Source organism: Falco naumanni, chromosome 4 (assembly GCF_017639655.2).
Source record: "Falco naumanni isolate bFalNau1 chromosome 4, bFalNau1.pat, whole genome shotgun sequence".
NCBI classification, from domain to species: Eukaryota; Metazoa; Chordata; class Aves; order Falconiformes; family Falconidae; genus Falco; species Falco naumanni.
The window spans coordinates 11,516,008-11,536,983 of NC_054057.1; the positions used below are offsets into that span (position 1 = coordinate 11,516,008).

The window sequence follows — 20,976 nt, forward strand, 5'->3', positions numbered from 1 at the left end:
GAATACATTTTGGTCAATTATGGGAGCATGAGCAAATGGAAAGTTAGTGCTGAGTAGATGACGCAGGAACTTGTGGCAGGTCAACTATTCTACACAAAATCACCACTGTGTGGACCAGCTTATCCCTCTCAGAAATCATGGTTTAATTGGCCTACGAGTTCCAAAAGCAAAAGTTATCAAGAATTTTGGAAAGCCTTCAAGTCACACAAAACTGATGTTTTGTCATGTCAACCAAACACATGGATGTGCCCGTTCCCAATAAAAAAAAAAAAAAAAAAACCACCACAATTTTGGGAGAAACTAAACTGGAACACAAAAGCAACATCAAACAAAAAGAAACATCTGCAGATGTATCTTTACTTGTGTCTACAAGTCAGAGTAACTTAAGACAGTAAAGGCAGCATAAGTTTCAGTATAGCAGGAGTATCACCATCACCCGATCTTACACCACTAGTCAAAATAATGGCCAGTAACAAAAATATATTTACTCAGAAAGGGAACCCTACTACACTTGGGGTAAGGGCAAACAGTGTTCTCCTTCGGAATGTGGAAACCAAGTTCAGGTCACATTTGAAGCGAACACCTCAGCAAAAGGACCATCTCAATCATGAGCTTGAGAGGTTTGTAGCTTATCAGTAGGAAAGACAAAACGACTGCAGAGGCTTACAAAGATAGCAGCTGTACTCCACAGAACTGAAGATCAAATGATTAGCTGCAGGTACAGAAGCATCCCCAGGAAAAGTAATTCATGCACAACTTCAGCATGATAATAATCCTCCTAAAGTGAGCTCAGGGTATCTGTGATGTCTTTCCTTCTGTAACTGGGAATGAAACAAACCCTAGCAATGCATCCAGTACTATACAGCTATGCAAAAAACCCTGCCTCACTAGGCCAAACATGCTCTTAAGGAGTGTACAGAACTCCTGACGGTGGAGGAAGGAAGCAGCAGTGAGCGAACACAGACTAAGCTGGTACCCTTCTTCCCCATCGCCAACCAAAAGGATAGTTACCATCTTGTGCCACGCTTCTAATCTATTAATATAATTAAAAGTCTCACATTCCCTCCTTAGGATAGGTAGGAAGATCAACCAAGGCTGGCTCACTGAGATTAAAGAGGTGTGTTGCTAAAAGGTACACATGATGGCAGCCACGTTAGCTCAACAGATTGACAAGTTTTTCTTCATTGGGAAGGGAAATAGAGAACCACCTTTCTGTTAATGTACAGAACTATGGTTGATCCATACCAGAAAGCGATTTACAAGTCTAATGACACAGAATAGAAACATGACCTTTTTTCATACACTGCAGACTAGGTACCCCGAGTTAGATCTTTTCAGTACAAGACAAAAAGCATATAAAATGGATCATTACCCAGGAACACAAGATGCCTTCAGGCAAAAGTAAACTCAGCATCTCAAACAAGTCTGTTACAAGACTGATGAAGAAAGTGTGCATTACAAAACAAACAAAAAATCCAATCAAACAAAAACACCCTCAGTTCAATTAGAAGAATCAAGTTTTACCACACAAGAAACAAAAGAGCTAAGGAATCCTGACTTTCTCTGGATTCGCCTTGCACTCCCTCTGATACTTCTCCCCCCACATCACCTCGTGTTCTCTTTTTTATTTGGATTAGTGACCAGTTTGCAGCCATAATCAGGCTGATGAGCCAGCTGTCGGCTGCCTGTTAGAACAAGAATTTATTAAGATCTCTATCTTATCCCAAGCAATTGTCAAAAAACCTGTTAGAAAGTCAGTATCTAACACCTCTACCACATGTCAAACATGGCTGAAGTTAGCAGAAGCAAGGAAAAAACAATATTCAGAAAGAAATAAAAAATGGGGGCAAGAAGGCAAAATAAAAATCTGAACAAACTGGAAGAGACCCTTGTTTTGAGCTAATGCCAGAGTACAGATTAACAGAAAACGGGTATTCCTCTTCACGTCAATTCACAGCACAAATAATGCTGCATAAGTAGTTTAAGTGCTGGAAGGGTCCAATGAAAGCAAAGGCTTTAAAAATCAAGGACTATCAACATATAAAGTGGAAACATGCAAATGGAAAAACGCACAAAGACACTCGATTCTTTCTGTGGTGCTAAGGCAGACAATGCCGCAGTTGGAAACAGCGTAACTCAACATTTACAGTGAAAGATGGTCAAGGTAGTAACAACTGCAGAGATGTGGTCTGTAGGCCTGAAGCAATTATACCTAATTCTCCATCCAGCAAACACCTCTGGGAGAAGCATTCCAGTTTTCTCCTCTGCCATTGAGATTCTTTATATAGTTACTCAACTGCAGAGGAACATAAACAGCAACTACAGCAGGTTAAGCTTGACTTGCTAGACCCCCCTCTAGTTTGATGACTTAGCCCTTAGGCTAGATGAATATCCTAAAGGAAAGGAGCTCCCATTCATTTGTAGCCTTCATTCTGTAGAAGCAAGTCACACAGTTTTTCTCACACGTGCGTGCACAGACTTCCCTATTCTTACCTTACAGACTGAAAAAAAGCCTATTTTAGTCATATCTGATAAGTCCGTTGACCACTGTGTGTATACAACCTCTACTTCATTCTCCTGTGCATCATAGTACTGGACCAGGGTCTCAAGGATGTGTCAGCTTAAATAATGTAGACATTTCTCATCACAGGTACACCACCACCAAAGCAGCCACGAAGTGGTGACAGTGACCACAACACCCTCAAGTTCTTAAACTGACATAACAGGTAGTAATAGGAACGTGGAGAGGATGGAAAGGAAGACAACAGAAAATGGTAACAAAGAAAGCAAGGCTACAAATCCTTTTCTTCTGGGAGGGAATCCTCCTCCAACAAAAGGCTCTCTACATCTCAATGTTTTAATAATACCAAGAACTACATCTTAAACAGGTTATTTTAAAAATCAGTACAACAACCGGTAATCTCTTCATATTTATCACTTTGTATTTGATGTTTCTTCTGCATAAATGACAGGCACGCCTTATACTGAGTTACCAACGTATATGAAAATTTTCCCTGGTTATTTCTTTAAATACTGTATTAGAACTGTTTTATCTTTGGCATATTACTAAGTCTCTCTAGAAAGTTTCCTGCAACTACTCATTTCCATGTGAATTTGTACACTACACATCCAGTCTATTTTTGAGAGGAGCAAGCAACTGTCTCTCATTTGGAAGCGAAAAAATAAAGGTATGAATAATTTGATTTAAAGGCAATTTTTCTCAAGTTGATCTTTGTTTAAGTCTGTTATATTCCATCTCATTACAAAAATCCAAGCTGTGTCAACAAATGAGCACAAGACTCTAGCACTGTTTCTCTTGGGTTTGCAAGAGGGCAAAGCACATAGATCAGAAAGAACGCACTGCTAATTAAACTGAAGCAGATGACTAAAGAAGAGAAGAGCTTGTCATACGTAATATCTACATCAAGAATGATCAGATTTAATATGCAAAATGTGAAGTAAAGGTGGGCAACAGCATTAAGCTCACATTCTAGACCTTGAACAGGCTGCAAAATTTCTGACAGTTTCTCTAATTATTCACAGTAATGGACACTGGGGGCAAAAGGTAGGAGGGAAAAATACATTTTTCTCCATTATAGGTGCTGAGCACCAGGGCTAAAATCATGCCTGTCTGAACACTGATCAGTTTCTGCAAAGGTTAATAGCAATTAAATGTGGCAAACTAGACTAAATGAGAAACAGGTCATGATACCACTGTACTTGCAAAGAGCACAATACTTTGCGGAAAGGTATTTCTTGTTTAATATTTTTGAAGGTGCCAGAGTACTTTGAATAAGAGTAGTAAGTCTGCTCCTGTTCAAATGAAGACATACAGTCCAGTTTATTAGAGAAGCCAATGTTTTTATACAGGATGTGCTAGTTAACTGTACTAAAAAGAAAAGCTAACCAATTTCCAACTTAAAACATACAAAGCCCTAAAAAAAAAAAAAGGGGAGAATCTGTCACTTTCAGTTTAATCCACTTTAGATAAGTCAATTAGCTCTTCCAAATACATATCTACCAGCAAAAACATTCAAACTGAAATTAATAAATGCAGAATTCCGAAAGACAGAACAAGAGATTAATAAAGCATCTACTATGATACAAATTTTCATCCAGCGTTTAACTGAAAATACTGGCATCAGAACCCTTTACATTTTTGTTTTGTCACGATTTAGTTCCTACATACAGCTATAAAATGAACAAGAAGCGGCTACATTTTGAGCCCACATTCTACCACACAGGAGAGAAAAAAAAAAAAATCAGAATGGGTTGAGGTTACTTGGGTATTTCTACTTTAGTATTTAAAGAGATTAAGAAGCTACTTGTCCTAATACCAACACAAGCTGTCAGTAACTCAAGAGACTGGGGGAACAAGTATATTATCATCAACAGACGTGCAGTGTTTTCTCCTTCAAAGCAAGCAAAATTCACCTAGAACATTGTTCGGGGAAAAGAAAACATCAGTTCTGGATTTACCAAACAATAAATCAGGTTTATCAGATACTGAAAACCTATGTGCAACTCTTGATTACTCATTAGGAAACATATCAAGAAAAAATTAATAAAAAAGGTAACTTGCATTGCTGTCCTCAGGATCTTCTAAACCATCAGGCCGACTAAGATTGCGTGAAGGCTGACTACACACTACATCATCTTCTAGCTCCCAAAAGGAAGTTCGAACAGGTGGTCTTTGGATCTCATCAGGATTAAAAGCACCATCTGCTCCATCTGCAGAAAAATTAGAGCATCTTTGTTCAGTAGTTTGTATTTTGAGATTACAGATGCGCTACCTTATATTTAAAAATCAAAATTTAAAATACATTTTAGTTTAGATAATACAAAACAATAGAAATTACCTTTTTCAATAGGTGTTTCTTTCTCATCAGCAAAATAAAGGCACTTTATTGATTCTCATCAGTCAATAAAGGCTCTGTACACCAGTATAAAGACTGTTGGTACTTAATCTGCATTAAATGAGCCATTGTTTTTGAAACAATGAAAGAGAAATTACATGGGGTGGGGGAGAGTGGAATTCACTTACCTCTTCTTTCCTGAATTGCATAAGGGTTTCCATATTGCAATACTGGTAGTCTACTTGGCACTGCAGGAACTGGTCCGTTTTCCTCCGAATACGGGTTGCGAAAAAGTAATGTCTGTTGTGAAATCTGTCCTTCCATCATCCTTCCAGCTTGATTTCCTGGTGTCCTGCCAAGTTCCTAAATAATGCAAAGTTTAAAATGTACTTAACCTATGGAGCCATTGCAAAGTTTGATATTTTTATCAGCTATTTAATTTTTTTAAAAAATCTGCTAACCTTCCCACTGTATTTTTGTCTTGATCTAGTGCCAAATATACCACACATACAATAGTCAAAGAAAATGCGAAGAGATCTTAAAGAAATTTTTTCTCGTTTCGTCACCAGTTAATTCAAATTACAGAAACAGAAATGCCACATTTTTCAAGAAAAATCTGCATCCTTTTTACAATGAAGAAGAATCAGTTAAATAGGTAAACGATGTGTGGATGAACAATAACACCTAAAGACAATGTGCAGTGTGAAAATGTTTTTAAAGTTAACATCTAAAAAAAATTTTTATCATACCATACTGTTCAAGAATATACCATTTTAGTATGTGATATATACAACCTTGACATAATTCCTGATGAAGTCACGAGTGGCAGATATTTGAAGAATAAAGAGTATTAAAATAAACTTTTGCTCAGTGTCCTTCATATGCACACACACTGTGATTCTGCTTGGTGATCACGTTCCACTTGTAATTATTAGGGGGGTTTTTAGTTGTTATTATGTCAAAATATTTCTATTACTATTATACCATGTATAGCCAAAAAGCTCCTTGTCCTATCACTACTAACAGCTCACTACTAACAGCTGAAATTTTTGAGTGTTTCTCCTTGTTGTGAACAGAAAGAAGAAAAGGGAATGTTTGTTTTTTTCAATTAATATCAGTATTATCTGCAATGTGGAGACGTGGTTTGTGGCTTGCAGTAACCGAAGATATGAGAACAGTTTCGAGGGGCACTGTAAAGCAGACTAACCCAGATGGCACCTTTTTGTTCTTACATTCAACAAACACAGATTGTACTCTATAAAAAAATTACAGTCTAAACATAAATCAAAGGGAGAGGTTTCTACATCAAGAGCATGAAGTTGTCAGCTTCATAGTGGGCACGAGCAAAAGGCTAGTTTGCAGGAACACCCTGAAGAAAACAGGTACTCAGTAGAAATCTCTCTCCAAAACATAACAAACAGCAAGGAAAAAAGCACACAAGAATGCATATTTGAAAATGTAACAGAAAAATGATGAAGCATGGTCTCACAGGTCAATTCATGATATTTGAATAGGGGAAGGAAGAACATAAGAGACTAGTAGGTCAGGAAAGATCTGGAAACGATCCTGAAAACATAGCAAGTAACTCCTGATAAATGCAGCAGACACTGACAGGCAAAACAACAGGATAGGAAAATGCTGTGTACCCTACAACACTGTCTGATCGAAAACAAGCAAGAGAAGGTTTCTCCTGTCACGGCCAGAACGGGCTACAGCAGGTGTGACAGTTCTATCGAAATTCCAGGCAAGATTTTAATCTTGATGAAGGAGCTAAAGGAGACCATATTATAGATACTTTACATCAACAGGATTTAGGTAAACACTGGGATAACAAACACTTAGATGTAGGTCAGACTGAAGACAATTTGCTTTATCTGTACTTTTTTTTCTGTAATTTATTCCGTACTATAACCTAGGTAAGGTGGTCATGGAACTAAGCAATCATAAAACGGCCCCTGGATATATAAACAAACTCAGCACTAACTGCTAGACTGATTGCTTAATTCTCTTTCCTTGATAAAACTCAGACAATTGATTCCAGGAAGTAAAATGACTACTCAAGGTTGGTATTTTCTACTTATATTAACAAATAGAAATTAGTGTTATTTTTCATAAAGGTAATCCAGACGAGGTTACTTGCTTCAAGTAATATTCATACTACAAGCACCATACGGAACAAACCCACACTTGTCTAAAATGACAAATGAGGTTTTCAAATCCATGAGAAGCTGTATTTTCATACACAGATTTCAAAGTTACTACAGTTCCTGTGAAAAATAATTTGCCCTCTATGAATGTAGCGAGGAAAGTTCTAATTCATCCTTCTTCCTGCTCCTTTATATCCTCACCCTGCTTTATATATGTATATTTACAGCTCAGTGAGGGTTTGTGTGTAGCTTGCTTCCAAAACTCAGTGTTTTCATGTAAAATATAAAACTGTTCAATTTGAGGGGCTTAAATGCTTTACGCAATTCTGTTCTGCAAATATTTGTATCAGAAAGGCAATTATTTCAGAAAAGCTCGAACAGAACTCTTACAAAAATTAATATACTTAAAACACTAGATTATTGAATATAATCCATAAAGATTATTATTATAAACTACTAAAGGGTTTTCATAATGTATAAACCATTAAAAATCTAAACCTATATATATGTGTGTGTGCATGTTAAAAGACAGCAATTAAAGTGACTTAAGTGTGGTCAGTGCATCAGCTGTAATTTATCCAAAGAAAAGTATTCCTCATCCTTCCATTTATTAAAATGGCTTTAGGGAGAGAGAGCATGTATGCCAAGAATATCCAAAGGAATATGCCATTTACAATTCAGAACCAAGAAAAAAAAATCTGAGATGTAAAAATGAAAATCATTAAAAACAAGAGGTTGTTAAGAGAGGTATGCTTTCCAGTCATTTTGTTCTTTCTGGTTAGCATTTTATTCTGGGTTCATGTTTAATATTTGCTAATGTAATGTCAACAAAAAACTCAGAGATGGAAGTGTGCCATTTCCCCAAAAGACTTTAAATTGAAACTCAAAGCCAAGACTTCGACTACCTATTTAACTCAATACGTTGTTTCTTAAAAACAAGCAAACTTCAGCCCAAACTCTAGAACACAGAAATGCAAAAATCAAGTAGCCGTAAATACGCTGAAAACGAAACACCACTCAAATGAAAGACGACAGAAATTATACATTTATTGTTAAACATGTACTATCAGGTTTCAGGCCTAAAGTGTTTAGACTCCAACAGCAACATCTTAAAGTCATTTTCAAACAGGAAAAAAGTGGTATCTACAAATGGTAAGGCAGCTTCCAGAAAGTGACCTTTTTTGGCACACTGGCCATAAACACATTAGTGTTTATTTTCTTTTAGAAAAAACTTCCAATACAGGACAACACAATTTCTGCCTAACACCCTCCAAGTAAAATATCTTCCTGCAGATATGACCTAAAACTATGCTAGCATTCCTTTAGATTTACAGACTAAATTGCACATATGATTGAAATGGTTGGGGTTAAATGGTTAGAATTACATCTTTAAAGTTTTAGTGAGCATGTAAAATCTAAATAATTCATCTTTACTCAATACAAAGCAGGAACAATTAATTATCAGTGAAATTAAGATTTTCCTTCTTAAAATCAATTTATTCTGCATTGGAATGAGAGGCAGCGGTATTAATACTTTAATTTTAGCATCAAATAAGATTAAAACAGAATCTAGATCAAAGTGACTGTAAAAAGGTGCTGTAAAATAGCCTGAGTCAGAAGTTGGATAGCTAGTGTACAGACCGATTAAAAAAAAAAAATCTAAAAAAAGAATCAAAGGCTATAAAAGTACATAAATAAAATAGAAACTAAGTAATTTTATAGGTTTGAAAAGACAGCAAATGAACATTTTTGGCATGCTGTGTTTAGTGACATTTATAAACAAACACTGATAATGGAGTATAAATTGAAAAACTGTTTACTATACCATGCTTAACCTTTTAAATAATGGTTCCAGTCTAGGAAGGCACTTTGATTCTTCTTTGTAATGTAAATATCTATAAATTTGGTAGACAAAGTTCCAAGCTTTTACAAGCTCCATACATTATTATTACATTTGCTCTCCTTCTTGTGTGTGGTGTTAAAAATTACTCCCCCCAGCTAAACTAGATTCATTGAAACTCAACTCCTATTTTGTTTTCTTTTGGATTAGAAAAATGAGAGATCTATTTAAAAATACATCTTTGATTAAAATATAAAGGAGCATTTAACTACCAACACTTGAGAATCCAGAATTTTTCAGAATACTTACCTAGCTTAATCTGAAATTTTCTTAAACTTCAGAGTATGCAAAGTCCTGGATTTACAAAGTATCTGTTCATACTGGATCTTTTCAGTAATCTGAACAACCCTAACTTTTCCCCAATATCATGCAATACTATCTGAATGTAACAAAGACATTTTATTCTTAGTTCTCAGTAAAACCTCGCTTTAATTAATTGCCATATAAATCCTTAGAGGTACTTCCAACTTTAGAACATTAGCATTAATATTTCAGAATGTCTGGTTTAAAGTAATGGTAATGAATTTGATTAGACAGTGAACTCCTGAAAGTAGCAGTCCATTTTCTATCACATATCTAGAAGTCAGAGTACTGTTTATGTATCTATCTTTTCTGATAAAGATATTTTTCTAGTTGTAGTTTACTGAAGTCACTAGTGTCACATGTCAAGCTGCTCTTACTATTACAAGCAGTCAATAAGAGAAATGCAGATGTCAAAAGGATTTGGTTGTATGCACACATCATGGAAAACCTGAAGATTATACTGCTGAAATGTCTACATCTCTAGTTATAGGACAACATTGGATAAAAGCAAAAATAATCCTAACCAGTGATAGAAGAAACCATCAAGCTAGAGATGTACCATGCATGCTTTATGCCAGGATTCCAAAGGGAACAGGGTTTACTAATTGTGCTGCCTGTCAGCCCGTAACTCCTGGAAGCACTGGGGGAGAGTCTCCAAGAAATTAAATTCCTGCAAGTTTTGTTAACTGATGACCCCTTAGAGGAGAGAAAGGCTGCAGCATGACCTGAATAATAATCTTTTCTACTTGGCAAAGCAGCACATGCACTAAGCTGGTATCAGTCCCTAGACACATCAGGGCTGAACTTTCACTAAGAGGTAAGAGCTGTAAAGCAAGAAGGAGGCTGAAAGTCCACTGAAAACTTGCAGAAAAACAGCGATGCTACTGAGATGAGAAAGGAATACAGAACAAAAACTGGTAAGAATTCCTATGTTCTGTGAACTGTACAGCTAGCTGCAATCTCAGATTATTAATTCACACAGAGTAATCCTTATCTTCAAACACAAATTATTACTTTACATCCTGAATGGTATATCATTCTAGACAGGAACAAAAAAATAATTTTTGACACTAAACATTTGTTAGATTATATGTATAAAATATTCTAGAACATTATTACAAAAGAATAAATGACAATATTTTCAAAAGCCAAGTCAGTTTTGGCAAGCTGGTGTACTATGGTGTACATTTTTAAAAAATATATTAGTATTACTAACAGAGCTTGTAGTTTAAAATGCTAACTCATTTTGGCAAAATATCCAAATTACGTAAATGTATGTTCAAAGAGAAAACAAATTCTCACTTTAAAATATATTGCAATTCCTCAAACCAAAGAGCCACAAAGTGTTAATTTACAACATTTTAACAGGAATCCTGACAATACCTTCTCACTGGTAAAGAGTTCCAACTGTGATGCCAGTTCCTTTATCCGTCTTTCTTTTTCTGCCAGTTGAACCTATATGAAAAGTTTAAGGTTCCTGTATTAGTGAACAAAAAACATTTCCCTGAATTTTATATTGCGAAAACAAAATTCAGTGATTCAGTTTACCTTTCAGATGGAAGTAATTTTTTCTATTATAATTACATGCAACAAACAACAATTCTCCCTGAGTTTATCTACTGGAGAAGAACAGTAGATTAGCAGCCTTGTCTTGCCAGTTTTGAGAAAATGGTTGTGGAATTAAAAACATCCTAGTTTAAAAACGAGGAGTAGTATCAGTGATACAAATGGCAGGAGGGACATCACTGCCCAGAAACAGTTGAAGGTCTGCAAGCCTCACCTCATTATTTCTGAAGGAATCCATTGGTATTTCAGTGATTTATTTCACTCATGTCTCTCCAGCTTTTATGTCCCACCACAAAACAGAGAGAACCAAACCCTCCTTCTGCCTCAAATACACTAAATCTCTTTCATGAGCATCTACCCTGCGTCTCTTTTGAGTGCACTGGGAGGAGATGCAACTGACACATTCCACAATTCTTCCAGGCTTCCTCCCTACTTCAAAATGATCTTTCTCTACGAAGGGCTGTATTATTTGGACTCTGGTTACTTTGGAGACTGCCTCTCTATTTTTTTTTTTTTTCTAGCATATAAGCTCAATACTCTGCACAGTTACATATCAATTTTTTTCAATTCCAACATTCCCTCTACTAGTTCAGATCAGAGAGCAATCTACCAACTGGGAAGAAAAGCTCGCTTTTTCTCCACCACCTGCACCCTCTTGAATGATAACAAGTTTTGCATTACAGTCAAAATGCTTTCAGTTCTGGAACCAATTATTCATTACTCCTGCTGTTGAGAAGTTACAAACAAACTTATTTAAATTAAGTATGCATGGCGCCCGATCACTTCTAATCAGTAAAATTAAATAAATTGGAAAGAGTCAATTTCGTAAAATTGAAATTAGAGCTTTGAAAAGTGTCAAAAAAAGCACCAGCTTACAGAGTGCTGAAACGAGCTGTAGAATAGTTCAGTATTTTATAAAGAAAAAGTGCTGTAATTTCTAACGGAAAGAGGTTCATACTAGAACTGATACAGTCAACAGCTCAACTTAATCCCTGTTCATCACAATGGGCAAAAAACAGGCCACAGAGAGTATTCTAACTACACTACCACCATTAGCCTAAGAACAAGCATAAAAGCTGGCCTTACGAAAATTTGTTGCTCTTATCTTGTCCTTGTTGATCCAAAAAGCCACTTCAACAGATGTATTACTATCACGTTACATCACCCTACTAAGTCAAGATCCTCCAAATTAAAATTAAGTCTTTCACAATGATTTTAAAAACAATTTATCATTCATTTTTTGTATCACTAGTTAATTCAGATAAAACGCATTGCATATTGCTACACTGGTAATGCATCACGCACTATGAAGATTTTAGACAAACATGCCAATCAATATTCCTGTTGGTATTAGAGCAAGCAACAGGAAATTAGAACTCTCCAGCCCCTTTTTTCCGGTAATAAAAGATTAATGTCATTTAGAGGTTCGTCTAAATCCACAAAATTAAAAGACAGCCATTTGGTAATATACTTAGCAGATCTGTCTTACTTTAAAAGAAGCATTACAAGGCTGCATCGTTTCTACAAGTGCAAAACAGAATTTCTATTTACAGCAAAAATACATTTAGTGGTTTTTTCCCCCATTAAAACTCTTCATTACTTGAACTATTAGAAATGAGCAACTATGTTAAGAATAGATTACCATTCATCGTCATAAACAAAATCTGTAACTTACTTTATACTGATCTTCCATTGCTGCTAGCTGTAATTTTATACCCTCATTGATTTTCACTTGTTCCTTCCACTTCAGCTCCAGTTTAGCTAGTTCATCAGCATAAACGCTGCATTTCATCTTCTCATCCTAAAACAGTTCATACCATGGCATGAAGTATTTGCAATTTTAAGAGATTTCCCCTCCCACCCCCAACAATGACACTGCGTAACTCCATGCTTTTAGAACAAGACCATTTACAAATGGCTTCACCCAGAAATAAAGCCTGACTCAAGACTTTAAAGAGGACAGGACCACTGCATAAATGATGTTCAAAACATTTTTTTTCTTGCCTGAGTTTTCAGTGAGCTGACAGTCCTCTTTAGCTTCACAGTTTCAAGTTTCTTCGTATCCTAACACTACACTATAATGATTACCCTTCCAAGCGTCTCACTTCAATACAAAACCTTTCCCCGTACAACTTTCACAGCCTAAATATCTTTCATCCAGAAGGTCAGAGGCAAAGCTTTCCTCAAGCATCATTATAGAAGAAACAGCCAGCAGAAGCTAACACAGGCTCTCCATACACAGAGTAATGAGCAGAATTACAGGACAGCTGTTACACCCTGGAGAGCACATTAAAATAGAATAATCTCATTGTAATAAATAAGAGAAACAAGATGAACGGAAACAAGACAACACCCAGGAAGCATTTCTTAAAGAATTCTACAACAGTCAACTTTTCAACGGCATCACTGATGCAACGCTCCATCATCATACATACATGCATACAAGATGGTTAAAAGAAATTCAAGTTAGTACTATCAGGTATTAATATTTGAAGGGTATTACTAACGTGGCTACAGCACTAGTGCCAACTTTGGTCCAGAGACCCATACAAATGCCTTCACACATGACTGAGACCAAGCCAGTAGGCAACACCCACTTGGACATCAAAACACTGTAAAAACCCAGGACGGTGGGATTTGGAGGAGTTACACTTGAACAGGGTTATCAGCTAAACCCTGCTATACTTGTTCCAAGTATCAGCTGGCTTACAGCAAACATGCTGTATTTGATTTATAAAAGCAACTACACTTACAATATAGTGAAAAAAAGTATTCAAAACCTTAAGCATAGAAGTAGTTGTAGTTTTGTTCATTTGTTTTACTGGCTTTCCTGAGGGGTCCTTGTCTGGAGACTAACACCACAGGTAATTGAGAGCTGACTTAATAAAAACATGTTTTCTAATGTTGAGATTTCTACCATAATCATAGTGTATCACACAAAAACAAGCAAGGAAACTCAGCTGGGTAGGCTTTGTGGTTTTAAGACTTAGCACCTATAGCTACTTTCTGTTCAGCTTTCCGAAGCAGCCATTTACTTACTGCCAACATTTGCTTGCATTTCTTATACTTCTCTGTTTTCTCAGCAATTTCTTTATTCATTTCACGTACTTGCTCCTTTACCACGAATTCCGAAACTATGTCAGGTGAAATAGGGCTAACTGTGGACATTGAAGAAAAACAGTAATATTGGTGGGGTTTTTTTTCTTTCATGAATTTTGTACAAGAGAGATGACAGGCCAAATTTGACAGGGCATCAAGAACAGAGTGCTCCATGTTATCCAAGTAAATAGTTTATCAGAGACAATCAGTATCATGTGGCTAGTGATACGCAAGATCAGCAGTCACTTGACAAGTCTGTATTTCGTTCTCTCACACAACTGAAGATAAACGTAAATGTACACATACATAGTACAAAGGTCAACGTGGGGGGGGGGACAAACAACAGACAGACATCCTTATAGTCTCTATAAACAAAAAGAATGTGTGAATTATAAAGTAACACAAACAAAATTGTCAGCATCTGCTGGCATTTATCAATTTAAATTGAGTAATAGGATCACAGAATGGTTTAGGTTGGAAGGGACCTTAAAGATCACCTAGTTCCAGCACGCCTGCCATGGGCAGGGACATCTATCACTAGACCAGGTTGCGCAAAGCCCCATCCAGCCTGGCCTTGAACACTGCCAGGGATGGGGCATCCACAACTCCTCCAGGCAACCTGTCCCAGTGCCTCACCACCCTCATATGTTAAAACTAAGGAAGAAACTCTTCACTATTATATGCTTATGGTTTAAAAGATTAATTTTTATGAACTATTAAGTTCTTACAAAACCGTAACCCAATTAAATATTTTTTAATAAACCACTAGTGCTTATAAATCACAATAGTCTCTAGATTTGACCTTGCCATCACATAATCAGAACTTTTGAGTGGATTCGAATTTACAATAGGATGCTATCGTGGATAGTCATTATAACATGACTGCACAATTACCATGCTGTTTACATACAATTTGCAAATTTGGGGAGGATTTTTTCTTTTTTGATGAAGTTGTTTATTAGTTTGGCAAAACTGGCTCTGTGTTAACTACCAAGCAGAAATTCAAGAGTTTAGTCCTACTGACATTAAAAAATATCAACTGAATTGCTTTGAAAAGATACATGGAATTATTTATGAACATTACCACTTATCAAAAGACACAGGATCCTTAGATGAATTTTCACACGTCTAATCATTGTTCTAACTACAATAGAACAAATACACCTACTTTGTACTATAAATACTATTAGTGACTACTTCACGGAGACGACACTTTCAGGCTGAGAGAAGCAGACAGAATTTAAGCTATTGATACCTGGAGATGCAGACAACTTTTTGTCTGTAAGGAGGGCAGTAGCTGTCTCAATGTTAGATGCATCTGTCATTTTCTGTTGATGCCCTGCAATTTTCTTTGTGAAAAGAAATTTTGGTTTGGTATTTAATTAATAAAAACCAAAAGCACAAAGTAACATATAGCTTGCACTATCATCACCTCCAAAATTGGACTAGACAGAATTGCTCATTGTAACAGCAGGTAATAACAAATACGCAAACACATTTAATTCCTCTAACGCTGAAATTGCCTCAGACTACGATTTTTATAGTCTTACTTTATAAAGTTCTTTTCCCCCAGAAACAGTAATTTCTAAGCAAATTATCAGAAAAATCTCATTTTCTAGAGAATCAGTTACGTTTAAATCCATCAACTTAAATCTAATATTCCATTAGAAAATGGGAGTCTGTATTACTAATGAGTGCCGGACTTCTGGTGTCATAGTAGTGAAATCTGGTGTTCGTTATCAGATGTACAACATAGCCAAAGAAGTGGAAGACTTTTAAAGAAAAGCCACAGGCATTCTGATATGACACCTCATTCACCATTGACCTTCTGGATGAGAAGACAACTTTGAAGTAACCTGTGGATCAAAGCTGGGTAACTACCCCATTTTTTTCTGCATGTAGCAGAAATACTTGTCTGTTTTTCTTAAGAATTCACATTTGTACACTTTGCCATTGCTCATATGCCTTTTCCCCACTGAGCTCCTCTCCAACTCAGCCACTAGGTTTCCAGAGAATTCTGAAGAACTCTGCTCTCAAAACTGTTTGAAATTCACTGACAAGTTCAGTTACTATGTGGCATAAGACTCACATCATCATTGCAAAAGCCTCATTAACTTAGGGAGCAAAGCTTAAAGTGGTAAGAATACAAACACATATGGAATACAACTATATACAGTGCTGTAGAAATTTTTTCCCCACTTTGAAATGCACTTACAAGTTCTCCCATTTACTTACTTTTGGGTTTGGGTGTCTGGGTTTTTTTAATGGTAAGTATGGATTTTTCCCTGCTTCAGTTTCAAAATTCTTCCTTGATCAACTGCACACTTACAGGTTCATCCAAACTCTGTTAGCTTTCTACGCACACCAGTTACTATAAATCCTATGCTTGGTTTCAACAGCTATCAAACAAGAATCATAGCAGTAATTTAGCTTTACAGAAGAAAATGGTAAATTAAAGAGCCATTGCTTACCGCATGTTTTACTCCTTTTAAAAAGCACCGGGTTTTGCAGAAGGAAGTTAAATAGTTACTGAAAAGTTATAAAAAGCAGTTTCTCCAGTTTTACTTACTGCCTGTTCTGTAAACTTGTTTACTTGTTTTTGAAGTTTTTGACATTCTTTGAATTTTTCCTTGTAATGGTCAGCAGCCATTTGCAGACGAAGCTTCAGATCTTCAACTTCTCTGCGCAGTTCCTGCTCTACTGTGTTTGAAGCTTCCTTAAAAACAAAATTAGAAGCTGTACTCCCTTTTGTTCAAATGACACTATTTCCCAAAAAGCCTTTTTTCAATTAAAGAAAGCATAATGCTCTATGTAAGTATAGAAGAAGTTCCTATTTTCTTTGTGGGAAGGAAAGGAATACGGTAGCAGAGCACAGAAAGACACCACAACTGTGCTGAACTTCATTCAAGCAGGACACACTGATCCAGTAAATAGGCACTGGTATAATACCAGAGTCAGGTAAAGAGGTTTCTTATTCTATGGGCTGAGTAATGTATACCAGAAGTCCAAACACCTTCCAGAAGGTGTGCTAGCTGTCTTATAGACAAGTTAGAGCCACATGGCAAAAATGGACAGACCATAACTGTACTCTATCACACTCACTATGTTTCTACTGGAAGTGGTTCAGCTGAGCTGTAACATCAATACACAAGCTAAGGAATTACATTTACCAACTGGATATATGCCATATTCAGATGCTTTCTGGTAGCAGATAATCTGAATTACTTAAGTTACTTCTTTCAGGATGCATTTCAAATACATTGTAAGTAAGTGAAATTCTTAGAAAAAACATGTAATTCTTGAGCATTTTAAATAGTTCATTTGAGAGTTGTACTATTCACTTTATATTTGCTACACTATTTTATTTACTGTTCAGCTCAATGGATTTTTTTTCAAACCTCTACATGATTACAATAATCCTAGCAGTGAATTAATCCAATACAGGTGCAGTCACGGAAGATCCAGTACAAAGCTCATGTAAGTCAGAATGATGAAACTTATGTTACCTCACTAGATTTTTATCTAAGACTAAGACAGGCAACACAGTTTCCATTATATTAATATTTTTATAGTTATAAATACTGAAGCAAGCTAACTTTGACCACAAATATTGGAAGGACTTCTAAAAATCAACAGAATCCATCAATGAAGATAGAAAGAACCTTAAAAAAAAATTCTACCAATCGATCTCTTTCTACCTAAATAAATTTTCAATGCTACCATGGCTCACAGAAAAGAATGATGACAGGGAGAGTATTCAAAATAATATAGATAAATACTGTATTATTCAGTGAAAATAACTGGGGGGGAGGGTGTAGTTGCTGTAAGTAGTAGCAAAAAACCTCCTTTCTCAGTAGCAGAAACCTCCTTTCTCAGCAAGCTTCCACATGAGCTAACGTGCACTGGAATTAAGGTCCTATCTTGAGTGCCAAAAAATAATTTGATAATCATTAGCAAAAATTATCAAGAAACATATTTTATTTCCCAACTTTAGCAAAGCTAGCTCTGACAGATTTTATAAATACAGATAAACTTCAGTACTAAATACTGACAATTTACCTGTTCATTTTTCAGAGCTGTGATTTTTTTAAGTTCAGCTACAGCATCAGCAAGCTGCTTTTTCAGTTTTTCGTTTTCCAGACGTGCACTGTGAAGATCTGCCATTGTCTTATCTCGCACATTTACTGCATCACTCAGCTCTTTTGACATTAGGACAGCTTCTTGTTTGCTAGCCTGAATCTGATCTTCAGCTTTCCGAAGCTGTTCTTTTAGAATACTTGCATCCTCCTAAAAAAGAGAAGAAAGGGAAAAGAATCCATCATTTTTTAATCTAAAGCTTAAATAAATGTTGGTATAGGGATTGGAAACATTTGAAAGGAAAACCATGATTTTTCTAGTGACTTTAGCAAAACCACTAATTCAAGTTAGTACACAAGTACCATTTCCCCCATTTGCTGCCTTTGCTAACACTGGCGTGCAAACGCATTTCACGATGACGTAAAGGGAAATTTTAAATACGATTTTATCTATGCTGGATTTTTGTTGTATTTTCAGCTTTAGTTTTAAACTGTTTTCCAGAACATTTTTGTTCTTATAGTCATTGAACTCTCAACATGCACAAATGACCATCCAATTTCAAAACCATAGTTACGTCATGGTTGACGTAAGACACTATAAAGCAGCTTTGGGATGGTTTTCTCACAGCTCCATCTCCCAAGATCTTGCACAACAAGCTTTTTAGAAGGAACTGAGAAGAGAAACTAATGAAGAGCAAGCTGTAGCATGCAGCACTAAGACTCTCAGCACTGCTGCAACTCCACAGGGCAGCCCAAGAGCCAACTGCCCAAGTGGCACTACTGGCCTCTCATTCCTCAGGGAAGCCCAGGATCACACACACCAAAAAAATGTTTTTCAAAGCTACTATAAGCTACTCGCACCTCTGTGCTTCCTGAAGGCATAATCATCTCATATTCTTGAGTCTAGACACAAATTCAGGTACCTCTAATCAATTATTTGTTAGTTTTTGAATAATCACTTGGTAATAGCAAGTCCAAAGGAATACTATATGTTTTATAAACATTTATGAGGATGGATGGACTAAGAAATGCCCTGAAGTCCTGTCCCTTAGCTATTTTTACAGCACATGGTGCATCAGTTACTTATTAAAATAAGTATCTGCAGTTTCAGAGTGTAAGACAAAACCATCAATGATTCCACTAGAAACATGACAAGCAGTTCAAGATTAACAAATTTTGTTTGCTTGCTTCAGAACCAGCACACACACACACCACTACCTGGTTTACTTCAAAGTAAAATACAGTAGTAGCTTAACACATTCAGATACAAAACTGCAGAGCAGTCAAAAGACTAAAACAAGATAAGCCATAACTTCAAGCAAGATAGCACGTCCTTTTCATTTTGTTGCTATTTCCATTCTCAACAGCACTATCTTCTACTAAAAATTTACATTTATAACTGACATTACTATAACAACTTCTATTCTTTCGAGACCTAGATTGCTTTCTCTGTAAGAAGACTGTCAAGATACACAAGGTAAGAGTTACCTGCATAATCTGACTTTCCCACACTGGCCTCAAAGGCTGTGTCTAAACTCTAATTTGGATCTAGAGCGTATTTCTGAAAGCGAAACTCCCAGTCAATTCCATTATTACCTATCGCACTGTAGATCACAGGACAGAACAGTCTCAGGGCACAGAAACTGCATTCCTTTTGGATGAAACAGAACAGCAAGATAGATGTACATCAGGAACAAACACCTAATGGGTATTCCAATATGGTGGGATGACCCTAGATGGATGCCAGGTGCCCACCAAAGCCACTCTATTACTCCCCCTCCTCAACTAGACAGGGGAGAGAAAATATAATGAAAAGCTTGTTGGTGGAGATAAGGACAGGCAGAGATCGTTCACAATTACTGTCATGGGCAATCTGACTTGGGGAAAAAATTAATTTAATACCAATCAAATCAGAGTAGGATAATGAGAAATAAAAACTAAGTCTTAAAAACACCTTGCCCCCACCCCTCCCTTCTTCTCAAGCTCAATTTCCCTCCCTCCTCACAACAGGGAACAGGGATTGCAGTCAGTTCATCTCACATTGTCTCTGCTGCTCCTTCCCCCTCAGAGGGAGGACTCCTCACACTCTTCCTCTGCTCTAGCATGGGGTCCCTCCCACGGGAAACAGTCCTCCATGGACTTCTCCAGCATGAGTCCTTCCCACAGGCTACAAATCTTCATGAACTGTTCCAGCACAGGTCCCTTCCACAGGGTGCAGTCCTTCAGGAAAAGGCAGCTCCAGTGTGGGTCCCCTGTGGGGTCTCAGGTTCTGCCAGCAAACTCGCTCCTCTCTCTCCACGGGTCCTCTCAGGAGGCTGCTCTAGCGCAGCTTCCCATGGGTCACAGCCTCCTTTGGCCACATCCACCTGCTCCAGCATGGGTCATCCATGGGCTGCAGGTGGGTATCTGTTCAAATGTGGACCTCCACGGGCCGAGGGGGACAGCCTGCCTCACCGTGGTCTTTACCACGGGCTGCAGGGGAATCTGCTCCAGTGCCTGGAGCGCCTCCTCCCCCTCCTTCTTCACTGACCCTGGTGTCTGCAGGGCTGTTGCTCTCACATTCTCACTCCTCTCTCCAGCTGCAATTGCTCTTGCCCAGGTTTGTGGGTTCCCCCCCTACCTTCTTAAATATGCTATCACACCACCGTCACTGATGGGCTCAGCCTTGCCTGCAGCGAGTCCAACTTGGAGTCGGCTGGCATTGGCTTTATTGGACACAGAAGAAGCTTCTAGCAGCTTCCCACAGAATCCAACCCTGCCCCCCCTCCCCCACTACCAAAACCTTGTCATGGAAGTCAAATACATCTAACCATAGCACCACATAATAACTAGTCTGAAGTAACCCCACCTGGACGATGGACAGCATAGATACCAGTTCTTCAGCAATTCCAACCTCCTACTATACCACATGCTTGCTAACCACAATGTTACCACACCGCATAAAGTCGCCCCTTACTTAGAAGTCCTAGTGACACTCTTACTGCTGAGTTCTCAGTCAATTTAGTCCACTTACATAGTATCTTATCCTT

At 37.2% G+C, this 20,976-nt stretch overlaps 1 protein-coding gene across 7 annotated transcripts in view; it reads right to left on the bottom strand.

Moving 5' to 3' along the window:
• The window catches only part of TAX1BP1 (Tax1 binding protein 1), a 66,594-nt gene that overhangs the window by 7,133 nt on the left and 38,485 nt on the right, over positions 1 to 20,976 (bottom strand). For 6 of the 7 annotated variants that reach the window (XM_040589075.1, XM_040589069.1, XM_040589071.1 and 3 more), the window contains 8 exons: positions 17,931 to 18,158; positions 16,441 to 16,587; positions 15,127 to 15,220; positions 13,812 to 13,930; positions 12,448 to 12,573; positions 10,590 to 10,661; positions 5,045 to 5,219; positions 4,583 to 4,731 (listed from right to left, as the gene is read on the bottom strand). In XM_040589075.1, coding sequence (XP_040445009.1) covers positions 4,583 to 4,731; positions 5,045 to 5,219; positions 10,590 to 10,661; positions 12,448 to 12,573; positions 13,812 to 13,930; positions 15,127 to 15,220; positions 16,441 to 16,587; positions 17,931 to 18,158 — 1,110 coding nt within the window. The remainder of the gene's footprint in view (positions 1 to 4,582; positions 4,732 to 5,044; positions 5,220 to 10,589; positions 10,662 to 12,447; positions 12,574 to 13,811; positions 13,931 to 15,126; positions 15,221 to 16,440; positions 16,588 to 17,930; positions 18,159 to 20,976) is intronic. The other variant, XM_040589076.1, reaches the window with a different exon arrangement.